The 14,165-nt window shown below is 46.6% G+C and overlaps 1 protein-coding gene and 1 long non-coding RNA gene across 3 annotated transcripts in view; one reads left to right on the top strand and one right to left on the bottom strand.

Moving 5' to 3' along the window:
- Positions 1-2,106, bottom strand: part of LOC138647089 (uncharacterized) — a 38,699-nt gene extending 36,593 nt beyond the window's left edge. Inside the window, exon 1 of the long non-coding RNA XR_011314874.1 lies at positions 2,019-2,106. This is a non-coding gene — a long non-coding RNA (uncharacterized lncRNA). The remainder of the gene's footprint in view (positions 1-2,018) is intronic.
- Positions 2,107-2,194: 88 nt separating this feature from the next.
- The window catches only part of RAD18 (RAD18 E3 ubiquitin protein ligase), a 190,757-nt gene continuing 178,786 nt past the window's right edge, over positions 2,195-14,165 (top strand). Inside the window, exons 1-2 of one of the 2 annotated variants that reach the window (XM_069736206.1) lie at positions 2,195-2,314; positions 6,045-6,126. In XM_069736206.1, coding sequence (XP_069592307.1) covers positions 2,258-2,314; positions 6,045-6,126 — 139 coding nt within the window. In that variant the 5' untranslated portion in view covers positions 2,195-2,257. The remainder of the gene's footprint in view (positions 2,315-6,044; positions 6,127-14,165) is intronic. The other variant, XM_069736207.1, reaches the window with a different exon arrangement.

Genomic DNA, 14,165 nt, shown 5'->3' with positions numbered 1-14,165 from the left:
TGTGACCGTGCACTGAGATGACGCCGTGTACTTAGATGTGACCGTGCACTGAGATGACGCCATGTACTGAGATGTGACCGTGCACTGAGATGACGCCGTGTACAGAAATGTGACCGTGCACTGAGATGACGCCGTGTACTGAGATGTGACCGTGCACTGAGATGTGACCGTGCACTGAGATGACGCCGTGTACAGAAATGTGACCGTGTACTGAGATGACACCATGTACAGAGATGTGACCGTGTACTGAGATGACGCCATGTACTGAGATGTGACCGTGCACTGAGATGACGCCATGTACTGAGATGTGACCGTGCACTGAGATGACGCCGTGTACAGAAATGTGAACGTGTACTGAGATGACACCATGTACAGAAATGTGACCGTGTACTGAGATGACGCCATGTACTGAGATGTGACCGTGCACTGAGATGACGCCATGTACTGAGATGTGACCGTGCACTGAGATGACGCCATGTACTGAGATGTGACCGTGCACTGAGATGACGCCGTGTACAGAAATGTGACCGTGTACTGAGATGACACCATGTACAGAGATGTGACCGTGTACTGAGATGACGCCGTGTACTGAGATGTGACCGTGTACTGAGATGACGTTGCGTGCTGTGACCGTGTACTGAGATGACACCATGTACAGAGATGTGACCGTGTACTGAGATGACGCCATGTACTGAGATGTGACCGTGTACTGAGATGACGTTGCGTGCTGTGACCGTGTACTGAGATGACACCATGTACAGAAATGTGACCGTGTACTGAGATGACGCCATGTAGTGAGATGTGACCGTGCACTGAGATGACGCCATGTACTGAGATGTGACCGTGCACTGAGATGACGCCGTGTACAGAAATGTGACCGTGTACTGAGATGACACCATGTACAGAGATGTGACTGTGTACTGAGATGACGCCGTGTACTGAGATGTGACCATGTACTGAGATGACGTTGCGTGCTGTGACCGTGTACTGAGATGACACCATGTACAGAGATGTGACCGTGTACTGAGATGACACCATGTACAGAGATGTGACCGTGTACTGAGATGACGCCATGTACTGAGATGTGACCGTGTACTGAGATGACGTTGCGTGCTGTGACCGTGTACTGAGATGACACCATGTACAGAAATGTGACCGTGCACTGAGATGACGCCATGTACTGAGATGTGACCGTGCACTGAGATGACGCCGTGTACAGAAATGTGACCGTGTACTGAGATGACACCATGTACAGAGATGTGACCGTGTACTGAGATGACGCCATGTACTGAGATGTGACCGTGTACTGAGATGACGTTGCGTGCTGTGACCGTGTACTGAGATGACACCATGTACAGAAATGTGACCGTGCACTGAGATGACACCATGTACTGAGATGTGACCGTGCACTGAGATGACGCCGTGTACAGAAATGTGACCGTGCACTGAGATGACACCATGTACAGAAATGTGACCGTGCACTGAGATGACGCCGTGTACAGAAATGTGACCGTGTACTGAGATGACACCATGTACAGAGATGTGACCGTGTACTGAGATGACGCCGTGTACAGAAATGTGACCGTGTACTGAGATGACGCCGTGTACTGAGATGTGACCGTGTACTGAGATGACACCATGTACAGAGATGTGACCGTGTACTGAGATGACGCCATGTAGTGAGATGTGACCGTGCACTGAGATGACGCCATGTACTGAGATGTGACCGTGCACTGAGATGACGCCGTGTACAGAAATGTGACCGTGTACTGAGATGACGCCGTGTACTGAGATGACGCCGTGTACTGAGATGACGCCGTGTACTGAGATGACGCCGTGTACTGAGATGACGCCGTGTACTGAGATGTGACCATGTACTGAGATGACGTTGCGTGCTGTGACCGTGTACTGAAGACATCCGCTGTGATGTGACTGTGTACAGAGGAGCTGACGCCGTGTACTGAGATGACGCTGCGTGCTGTGCTGTGACCAAGAGCTGAGAAGAGACCTTGTCCTACTGTGAAGTGTCCGTTACCGTGGAGATGTCGTCGTGTACTGAGTGAGGAGATGACCTCTCACCTCTCACCTCTCACCTCCCGCCTCACAAACACTCTCTGCCTCTCGCTCTCACTTCCCGCCTTTTTTTTTTTTGCTGCTGACTGAACGATCCTCCCACAATCCTCCGCGCATTGTGGGGGGCGGGGCCACCAGATCCCGGGAAATTCGGAGGCCCGTTTGCGCGGCTACTCCTGATACCATGGCAACCACCAGCGCAACCGGGGCCCCCAGGGGCCAGCCGCGCGGTCCGGTGCAGGTGAGGAGCGGGCGTCCGTCCCCGAGGCGGGAGGTGCACGGATATAAAGCAATGAGGACGGGACGTGTGCTGTATAACCGAGGCGGACTGAGCACAAGCTGGCGCTATATACCCGAGGGAGCACAAGTCCCAGCATGCCCTCCAGTTATGATATTGCACTCACTTTTGATAATCTGCCGCCATAGTGGTGAGATACGGTTGAGGTCATGTGACCACTGTACGGTCAGTGAGCGTGAAGTCCGGACACGTCGTCACGGAAACACGATTTTTTTTATTTATTTATTTTTGGGTAGCAAGTTTAGAAAAAGCAAAGCAGCATTTAAAGAGTTATTCCCAACAACACAGCGGTCATGGTGCACGTACATCCCTGGGGGGCTACGGCACGTACAGCCTGGGGGGGTTCACACGGCAGCTACGGTGCACGCACATCCCCGGGGGGTTCACACGGCAGCTACGGTGCACGTACAGCTCTGGGGGGTTCACACGGCAGCTACGGTGCACGCACATCCCCGGGGGGTTTACACGGCAGCTACGGTGCACGTACAGCCCCGGGGGGTTCACACGGCAGCTACGGTGCACGTACAGCCCCGGGGGGTTCACACGGCAGCTACGGTGCACGTACATCCCCGGGGGGTTCACACGGCAGCTACGGTGCACGTACAGCCCCGGGGGGTTCACACGGCAGCTACGGTGCACGTACAGCCCCGGGGGGTTCACACGGCAGCTACGGTGCACGTACAGCCCCGGGGGGTTTACACGGCAGCTACGGTGCACGTACAGCCCCGGGGGGTTTACACGGCAGCTACGGTGCACGTACAGCCCCGGGGGGTTTACACGGCAGCTACGGTGCACGTACAGCCCCGGGAGGTTTACACGGCAGCTACGGTGCACGTACAGCCCCGGGGGGTTCACACGGCAGCTACGGTGCACGCACATCCCCGGGGGGTTTACACGGCAGCTACGGTGCACGTACAGCCCCGGGGGGTTCACACGGCAGCTACGGTGCACGCACATCCCCGGGGGGTTTACACGGCAGCTACGGTGCACGCACATCCCCGGGGGGTTCACACGGCAGCTACGGTGCACGTACATCCCCGGGGGGTTCACACGGCAGCTACGGTGCACGCACATCCCCGGGGGGTTCACACGGCAGCTACGGTGCACGCACATCCCCGGGGGGTTCACACGGCAGCTACGATGCATGTACAGCCCCGGGGGGTTTACACGGCAGCTACGGTGCACGTACAGCCCCGGGGGGTTCACACGGTGGCTACGATGCATGTACAGCCCCGGGGGTTTCACACGGCCGCTATAATGCACGTACAGCCCTGGGGGGTTCGCACGTACAGCCCTGGGGGGTTCACACGGCAGCTACGGTGCACGTACAGCTCTGGGGGGTTCACACGATGGCTACGATGCACGTACAGCCCCGGGGGGTTCACACGGCCGCTATGATGCATGTACAGCCCCAAGGGGTTCACTCGGCAGCTATGGTGCATGTACAGCCCCAGGGGGGTTCACACGGCCACTATGATGCATGTACAGCCCCAGGGGGTTCACACAGCCACTATGATGCATGTACAGCCCCAAGGGGTTCACTCGGCAGCTATGGTGCATGTACAGCCCCGGGGGTTTCACACGGCAGCTACAGGGTACTTTCCACCATTGCTGCTGTCGTGCTGATGAGACCACCGGACGTAGAGTGCCTCATTCTGCTATCCCTGCAAGGACCTGTTTAAACGAATGCAGCGCTGCTCTCGGGATCTGCAGGTCAGACCCCCAGGACCGCCACGTTGTTATCTGTCTGGTGCAGAAGTGCTCACTTCCATTGTTTGGAAAACCCTGTTAGATTCATTAGTGGTCTCAAAACTCGTTGCTTTCATAACAACAACATAACCAGCTCCTCGTTCAACTGGGTCTCCGCCCTGCTACGGTATTGCTATTTTGGCTGCAGCGGTGACACTGTATCGACAGCACATATCACCGCTGCAGACGATCGTTGAAGTCAGCAGTAGTGATGAGCGAGTATACGCGTTGCTCGGGTTTTCCAGAGCACGCTTGGGTGACCTCTGAGTAATTGTAACTGCTCGGAGATTTAGTTTTCATCGCGGCAGCTGAATGATTTACAGCTATTAGCCTGCTTGATTACGTGTGGGGATTCCCTAGCAACCAGGCAACCCCCACATGTACTCAGCCTGGCTAGTAGCTGTAAATCATTCAGCTGCCGATGAAAACTAAATCTCCGAGCAGTTACAAATACTCAGTCACCCGAGAGTGCTCTGGAAAACCCGAGTCACGAGTACACTCGCTCATCATTAGTTGTCAGCCGTAATGATGTAGCCTGCGCTTCTTCTAGCAAGCACTTTTCTTAAAGAGCAAAACCCCTTTAATGGCCCGTTGGTTACCAGAAGGAACGTGAAGGTCCTTTTGGGGGTCTCTGGACCCTTCTAGCTTAGAGGTGTATTCCAGTGGGTACCATGGGTGCAGTGATGCCACCTCATTGCTTTTCTGTAGGTGTCCGATGTGACTACAGACAGAAGAGCTTTAGGCCACGATCAGTTTTTCATGTTTGAGAATTTCTGCACATAATAAGTAAAATAGGTTACCGTACTTGCATTTAAAAAAAAAAATCACCAAAAACTCATCAGAGCGTAGCCTGAGTGTATAACGATGGGTGCAGAATTATCAGCCGCATGCAGCTCCGTGGTAAAGGGATTGTCTGGCCAAGTCTGACAGATGTGCACCTGGTCATAGGCGCTGTTCACATCTGCACTTGTGCGCAGTTATTTCTACATTGTTTTAGGAATAGAAATAATAATGACGGTGTCTGCCCCCCACATTACAGGCTCCTCATGGACGTTAATCATTTCAGGGGAACAAATAGCGCTGCACGCGACACTGAAGCTGATGAAACTCCGATGTGAACAGGATCTTAAAGGGATTGTCCACTTTTTAAGTCTTGATCCTGTTGACTGCATTAGAGTTCTGAATCTTTCTAGTTTTCCCATCTTCCTGGATTCTTCATGACCTTTGTCAGTGGTCATCTGTTAACATTAGCAACATGTGCCTTCCAGGAAAGCTACAAGCCCATAATCGCACAGCATGTGGCTTTCATCCTGGAGAAATGCTCCTGATCTCTTGCACTTGCTTTGTGTTAAATAATTTTTATCAGAAGAACAATAAATGTTTTTTTTTTCTTTTTGTAAGTAGAAATATTGTACAGATTTTGGGCCATTTTTTCTTTATGATTTTTTTTCTCACCTGTGACAGAATGCACGATTTACAATTTATTTTTTTTTGTAAATCCAAGAACAAATTAAATTTGACTGCGACTTGTAAACTCATCTGGAAAATCACAAGCTGGATTTTGAGTCACTGATTTTGCGCCTACACGTGGACCTCTTTCATGGCCATCAGATCCCGTTCGGCCTGTCGCATTAGTGTTGCATCCTAGTTGATGTTTTAGTCACATTATCGGTTCGTTATACAAGTACTGCTAGTTGCGGATTAGGTTAACACATGGGTACAGGCTTCCTGGTAGGTGCAATGTGGGAACGTGTCGAGTTTAATGTTTGGGTTTTATGCGGAGCAGTGCGCTCATCTAGCGATAGGTGAGTGTAATATAATTTATCCACGTCTTGCATGCCGTTTCTCTCGTTCTACCTTTTAGTACATTTTTGCGTTTGTCTCTTCCTTTGATTTTCCTGACCCCTCGCTATTTGTGTTGCAGGATCTCGAGGATTTGCTGCACTGTGGAATTTGCTTTGATTACTTCAACATCGCCATGATTATCCCACAATGTTCACATAACTGTGAGTATCCCCGATTTCTGTCCCCCGGGTCCCATAAACGTGAAAGTGACGGATTGATTGCCGTACTCTCCTAACCTCTGTCGCTGTTTTCTTGTTGTCTCCCGCCATTATCACTTCCTCCTAAATCATTTCTCAGTGCACAGACCCCTATCCTGCACATTATCCTGATGACAAACGACGGCTCTGTATTAACCTCTGCTCTTAATTTGCACCATTCACGATTCGTGATTACCCGTCATGTTCTGCCTTCTAGACGACTTTCACTTAAAGTTCCTCCTATATCAATCACCGATAACAATCGCTGTTTAGAAAGCGGCATAAGTCAGGAACACGTGTCGTAAACTCCGTTCCCCGCTCCAGGCATTTCCATTACTGTGATATACGCGTGACATGCATTGATCTGTCCAGGGGTAAAATCTATATGATGGACCCTGCTGAATTGCAGTTTGGGAGCAGAGCGCTGTTTTTTCTACAATGTCGCCTATGTTAGGCTAGTTTCACATTTGCGGTTAAGTCCGCAGTGTATCGTCTGCAAACGCATGCAAACGTCTGATAACGCAGCGTTTTTTATCCGCATCAGCTTACACATGATGGTAAAAAAACCACCGCGTTTGCATGCGTTTTTACATGTGTTTGCGCTTTTTATGCGCATGCGATTGATATTTCCAGGATGGTGTGTATTTATTGAGCATGTCTAAATCAGTTCCTGAACATGCGCAGTCCGAAGTACGCAAGCGCATCAAACGCATGCATACGCAAAGACATGTGTACGCATGCATTCCCATAGACAGTAATGCGTTTTTTTGCCGCATTCCTTGCGCTAACAACCGCATACGTTTCTAGGTGGTAAATTGACACCTCTAAAATGACTACATGTTGGCATTCACCGCGCCAAACCGCAGATGACGAAACGACGCATGCGTTGTCAAACGCGGAAAAACGCAACCGATCGCAGACGCATGCGTCCCTAATGTTTAAATATAGGAATACACAACGCATGCGGATAATTGCGGAAGAAACGCTGCGGACACAACCGCAAATGTGAAACCGGCCTTATCAAGTCATGTCTGATGTTCAGGTGCGGTTAGTTTAGATTTTTTTTATTTGTGTTGTTTCCCAGTTATATTATGCTGCTTTCTCCAGTCGCAGACTGCAGTTTAGCCCCGTGTGCAGTCAGACGTGCCCCCACACAGAGGAGCTGTCATTTCCACCATGGTCACTTACACATGCCGATTTATCAGGATTTCCAGACTATATTAGCAGGATTAACGGAGCTTGTACTTTACTACCTGCAGTTATTACCTGTCATATGCCCATGATTGTACATTTCAGCTCATGGAGCCATCATATAGGGTTATGGCTGCACTCGGCAAATGTAGAGGGTCACCTGGATGTGGTTTGCATCGTAGGTCTGGTAATCCTGCATTGATACAAGAAACCAGATGTGGTGGAAATGTTGCAGATCTGATATAAAGCACTAACCTTGTCCACATCGCTTTAGACATGATCATCACTGTCCTCACAGGAGAAGATAAGGATAAGATAGTGAGCCCTAATCAGTTTGTCTTTGGAGTGTGGAAGGAAACTGGGGAACCTGGAGGAAATCGTCACAAACACGGGGAGAACATACAAAGTCCTCGCAGATGTCCTTGGTGGGATTTGCACCCAGGGCTGCAAAGCAACAGTGCTAGCCACTGATCCACCGTGCCACCCTATGTATAGTACAGTACTAGCCACTGAGCCAACATGTTGCGCTCTATATAGTACAGTATTAGCCACTGAGCCACCATGTTGCCCAGTACTGGGCAGGTGGATGAGAATTTATCAAACCTTACCCTTAGGCTATGTGCCCATGTTGCAGAATGTAAGCAGAATTTTCCTGATTAAAACTGGACGGACTCCCTTGCTAGGAAATCCACTCTCGTTTTTCTAGCGTTTATTTTGTGTTTTTATCGAATATTTGTCGCGTTTTTTTTGTTGTTTTTCCATGTATCCCAATATAATTATACAGCGGCAAAATTAACCCCTTAAGCCCCAAGTGTGGTTTGCACGTTAATGACCGGGCCAATTTTTACAATTCTGACCACTGTCCCTTTTATGAGGTTATAACTCTGGAACGCTTCAACGGATCCCGGTGATTCTGACACTGTTTTCTTGTGACATATTGTACTTCATGATAGTGGTAAAATGTATTTGATATTACCTGCGTTTATTTGTGAAAAAAATGGAAATGTGGCGAAAATTTTGAAAATTTCTCAATTTTCCAACTTTGAATTTTTATGCTCTTCAATTTCACGCAAAATACTTAATAAGAAACATTTCCCACATGTCTACTTTACATCAGCACAATTTTTGAACCAAAATTTTTTTTTGTTAGGGAGTTATAAGGGTTAAAAGTTGACCAGCAAGTTCTCATTTTTACAACACCATTTTTTTTTAGGGACCACATCTCATTTGAAGTCATTTTGAGGGGTCTAAATGATAGAAAATGCCCAGGTGTGACACCATTCTAAAAACTGCACCCCTCAAGGTGCTCAAAACCGCATTCGAGAAGTTTATTAACCCTTCAGGTGTTTCACAGGAATTTTTGGAATGTTTATAAAAAAAATAAATGAAAATTTAACTTTTTTTCACAAAAAATTTACTTCAGCTCCAATTTGTTTTATTTTACCAAGGGTAACAGGAGGAAATGGACTCCAAAAGTTGTTGTTCAATTTGTCCTGAGTACGCTGATACCCCATATGTGGGGGTAAACCACTGTTTGGGCGCATGGGAGAGCTCGGAAGCGAAGGAGCGCCGTTTGACTTTTCAAAGCAAAATTGACAGGAATTGAGATGGGACGCCATGTTGCGTTTGGAGAGCCACTGATGTGCCTAAACATTGAAACCCCCCCCACATGTGACACCATTTTGGAAAGTAGACCCCCTAAGGATCTTATCTAGATGTGTTGTGAGAGCTTTGAACCCCCAAGTGTTTCACTACAGTTTATAACACACAGCCGTGAAAATAAAAAATCATTTTTTTTCCACAAAAATGATTTTTTAGCCCCCAGTTTTGTATTTTCCAAAGGGTAACAGGAGAAATTGGACCCCAAAAGTTGTTGTCCAATTTGTCCTGAGTACGCTGATACCCCATATGTTGGGGTAAACCCCTGTTTGGGCGCACGGGAGAGCTCGGAAGGGAAGGAGCACTGTTTTACTTTTTCAATGCAGAATTGGCTGGAATTGAAATCAGACGCCATGTCGCGTTTGGAGAGCCCCTGATGTGTCTAAACAGTGGAAACCCCCCAATTATAGCTGAAACCCTAACCCAAACACACCCCTAACCCTAATCTCAACCCTATCTACACCCCTAATCCCAACCACATTCCTAACCCTAATCCCAATTGTAAATGTAATCCAAACCCTAACTTTAGCCCCAGCCCTAACCCTAATGGGAAAATGCAAATAAATACATTTGTAAATTTTTTTTTTTTTCTCTAACTAAGGGGGTGATGAAGGGGGGTTTGATTTACTACTTATAGCGGGTATTTTAGCGGATTTTTATGATTGGCAGCCGTCACACACTAAAAGACGCTTTTTATTGCAAAAAATAGTTTTTGCGTCTCCACATTTTGAGAGCTATAATTTTTCCATATTTTGGTCCACAGAGTCATGTGAGGTCTTGTTTTTTGCAGGACGAGTTGACGTATTTGTTATAATTTTCGGGCACGTGATTTTTTTTTTTGGGGGGGGGTGGGGGGGGGCATTTATACTGTTCCACAATTGGCAAAATTGATAAAGCAGTTTTATTCTTCGGGTCCGTACGATTGCAGCGGTACCTCGTTTATATAATTTTTTTGCTTTGGCGCTTTTATACGATAAAAACTATAGAAAAAATAATAATAATTTTTGCATCACTTTATTCTAAGGACTGTAACTTTTTTATTTTTTCGCTGAGGATGCTTTATGGAGGCTTGTTTTTTGCGGGACAAGATGACGTTTTCAGCGGTACCATGGTTATTTATATCCGTCTTTTTGAACGCGTGTTATTCCACTTTTTGTTCGGCGGTATATAATAACAAAGCGCTGTTTTTTGCCTCTTTTTTTTTTTTATGGCGTTCACTGAAGGGGTTAATTAGTTGGACAGTTTTATAGGTGGGGTAGTTACGGACGCAGCGATACTAAATATGTGTACTTTTTTTTTTTAATTATTAGTATTATTATTTAGATAAATGTATTTATGGGAACAATATATATATTTTTTTACACATCTAAATATATATATTTTTTTACTTTATAACGATGTCCCGGGGGGGGGGGACATCACACTATATGGTCAGATCGCTGATCTGACACTTTGCAGAGCACTGTGTCAGATCAGTGATCTGACATGCAGGGCTGCAGGGTTACCAGCGCTTGCTCTGAGCAGGCGCTTGTAAGCCACCTCCCTGCGGGACCTGGAAGTAGCCCACAGGCATTTTGGATCCGGAGCCTGCAGAGAGGAGACGCTCGTTACAAGGTGAGCACATCGCCTTGTACCAAGGGTCTCAGGGAAGCAGGCAGGGAGCTCCCTCCCTGCGCGATGCTTCCCTATGCCCCCGGAACGCTGCGATCATGTTTGATTGCAGTGTTTCGGGGGTTAATGTGCCGGGAGTCAGCTGCGATAGTCAGCTGACACCCGGCCGCGCTCCCCCCGTGAGCACGGCCGATCGCTATGACGTACTATCCCGTCCCTGGGAATTAAGTCCCAGGTCACCTCAACGGGATAGTATGTCATAAGGGGTTAATGAACATGCTGCATTTTTTCCATGATGCGTTTCTGCTGCGGAAAAATACACAGCATTTGCACTACAATGCGAATTCCATTAAAAATAAAGGCATGCGTGTTGTAAGCATTTTTTAAGCGTTTTTGCAGCGGAAAAAAACGCTTAAACGCAATGTGGGCACATAGCCTTAGGCTGAATTCAGATGTCCATAAATCGGACTGATATACAGCGGCCTTGCGGATTGACATTTTCTACAAGCAAATCGACCTGTGGTGCATATTTGGAATTCCACAGAAAGAGCAAACATATGGTGTGGATTTTTCATGTTGTAGATCTTTTTCACCTAATAAATTCAATCCACTTGTACTTTTGCAGAGTGTTCCGTGAATTGCTCCTTGGATCCACAGCTACATCCACGGTTACTGATTACACTGGTCTACAAAAAAAAATAAAAAAATTTCTGGCATGGACTTTAAGAACAGTTTTAGACTAATTTGAGGATGCTGAATTAAAATCTGATCTTATAAATTCTCTATCACATCACGTTTTTGCGCTATAGGTATAAAGCCCATTTTCAAGAATTCCATGATAAATATAAGTAGTGTATGAAAAGTGCCAGTTTATACGGTTTACTAAGGTAAATTTAGTATTCATTTAGTCTCCCAATAAATGTGAGAATATCTTTGCTTTCGTTGAACATGCATAATTCCCATTTGTTATGATAACACCCTTGTTTTCTGTGCTACTGGGACAGTAGAGCTACAGTAGAGTATTGGGTGAAAACTGAACGGCCTCAGCGACAGAGTTTGGCATCTGGCGATAATAATGTCATCCATGATCCTCTAGTGGATAGGAAGGACATTGTCTTTCCTCCCTTACACATAAAACTTGGATTGATGAAGCAGTTCGTCAAAGCTCTCAATCACAGTGGAGAATGCTTTAACTATATATGTTCAAGTTTTCCTGGTCTTAGTGAAGAGAAGAAAAAGGCTGGAATATTTGATGGACCTCAAATAAGAACACTTATGAGAGACCCAAATGTAATCACATCAATGAATGAGACAGAAGAAAGAGCTTGGAATGCATTGTGTAATGTGGTGCAGAATTATCTAGGGAATAAGAAAGCCGACAACTATGAAGAGATTGTGGAAGAGCTACTAATGAGTCTGCGAAATCTTGGGTGTAGAATGAGGATCAAGAGTCACTATTTACACAGCCATTTGGGCTTTTTACCAGAGAACCTTGGGGATGTGAGTGAGGAACAAGGGGAACGTTTTCATCAGGACATTAAAACAATGGAAGAACGGTATCGAGGCCAGTGGGACTCACATATGATGGCGACTATTGCTGGAGCTTGATGAGAGACCACCCAGAAGCCGCACATCACAGATCAGCCAAGAAAAGAAATTCCAATAACCGCCATTTGTCGTTCATCTGTGTGCCATATATATGTTTATATTTTGTAGTTTAATTCTGTAAGTATATTTGATTTGCTGTACATAGACTTTGTAATCTTTGTTATTCCTTGATTAAAAAATATACAATGTAGTATCAAAAATCATGTGTTTTTATCATAAAACATTAGGAGTAATTTTCATCAAATATTGAAAATCTCGAAATCCTGAAGTGATAGCCAAAAACGGAGTTCATATTCGGAATCGGCAGCCAAAATTGACTTAAAATATGTTTTAAAACCTTTTGCCAGAAAAATTGCGTTGACCAGTGTTATCGTTTCACAAGAACTCCAAAAAAGTGTATACTTGTATTCCCATTACTCAGCCGCTCCTATGGTGACACTTATGGTACCCCCCACCACCACCTGCGATTTCGTGTATTGACCCAGAACCTCTGCTTCTGTTACATGTGTCCACACATCATCACTGGGGTCGAGTCCGGCAGGGAGAAGTGAAGATTGGTTATTTGGGAGGACCTACAAAAGGGGAATAGGCTCAGAACCCACTTGGAAACTTTCTGCAGCTAACATATGAAGCGTGAACTCACCCTGACCCCTCTGGACACCAGCGACTGCTCATCTACGTGTCGTTTCCATGTGATCTGCCGCCACATTTGTGCCGAACGCACTGAGCATCAGCAGCGAGAGGTCACAGACGGCCACGATTACACCAGGGTGATAGAAATAGAATTGCTGGCCATAACTCAGCTCACATCAGTTCCCTCCACGTGTGATTTATCTCCAGTTCCTGCCGATGTGAACCGGAGGATGTAAATAGCGCTTCTTTTTCGTAGCATTGTAAGCGGCGGCCTTATCTGTTGTTTACACGGTTTATTAGAGCTTCCACTATTTGTTATCTCGCTTTCTGCACGGATGCATTTCCATATTTATCTTGATTTTTTCCATTATAGGTTACTGCGGTATGTACTGTATAAATAGTGTGCGAGCCCGGGAAGCCGGGAACTAAGCTGTCCGTGGAGGGCAAGATCCCACCACATATTTTCATGTTGATAGAGGGGAGTACAGTGATTTTTGCAGTTGTGGGCTTTATTTGCATGTGGAAAAAATGTTTTCATTTTTGTAAAATTTGCATGTACGCCTTGATCCTGCCACCGCCTTCAATGTGTGTGGACAACCCGTCTCTATTAATCATGTAAAATAACAGCAGCCTATACCGGCCCCCCGGGGCTCCCGTGACGTTATGCATCAGCTGTTGCTCTCTGACTACTTCCAAATGTGAGTGAAGTCCAAAGGAAGTGGGAGTAAAGCAACCGGTGATTGGTGCAAGGCCTGACAACATCACATGAACCCTGCAAGACCAGGCGCCGATGTCAATGGCGCTGATGTTGCTGGGACGGCGTCTGTCGCTGGGACAGCCCCGATGTCGCTGGGTCAGCGTCGATCTCGCTAGGACGGCACCTGCATCGGAGGCGAGTATAGGATGTGGTTATTTTACATCGGGTGAATGTAGCGCTTGAGAACGGGTTGTCCTAATAATGAACAGTCCCTTTAAATAATGCTGCCATATTTTGATTTTTCGTCCCCTTCTCCTAAAGAGCTATAACTTTTTTTTTTTTTTTTTTATATTCTGTTTGTGGGTTTATTTTTTGCAGGATGAATTGTAGTTATGAATCACACCATCCATTTTACCAACTAATGTACTGAAAATGTGAAAATCCAAGTGGGCTGATATGGTGGTGGTGGTGGGGGGGGGTAATCGCAATCTGTTCATGATTCTTGTTGGCTTCGTTGTTATGACCAATCCTAGCTAACAGTCTGTTGACTTGTCCTGTAGTGATGACGTTTACTTGTGACCGCTGCTACCAATCACTTCCCTTA

This window comes from Ranitomeya imitator, chromosome 8, assembly GCF_032444005.1.
Source record: "Ranitomeya imitator isolate aRanImi1 chromosome 8, aRanImi1.pri, whole genome shotgun sequence".
Taxonomy (NCBI): Eukaryota; Metazoa; Chordata; class Amphibia; order Anura; family Dendrobatidae; genus Ranitomeya; species Ranitomeya imitator.
This window is presented reverse-complemented; position numbering and strand designations above follow the sequence as displayed.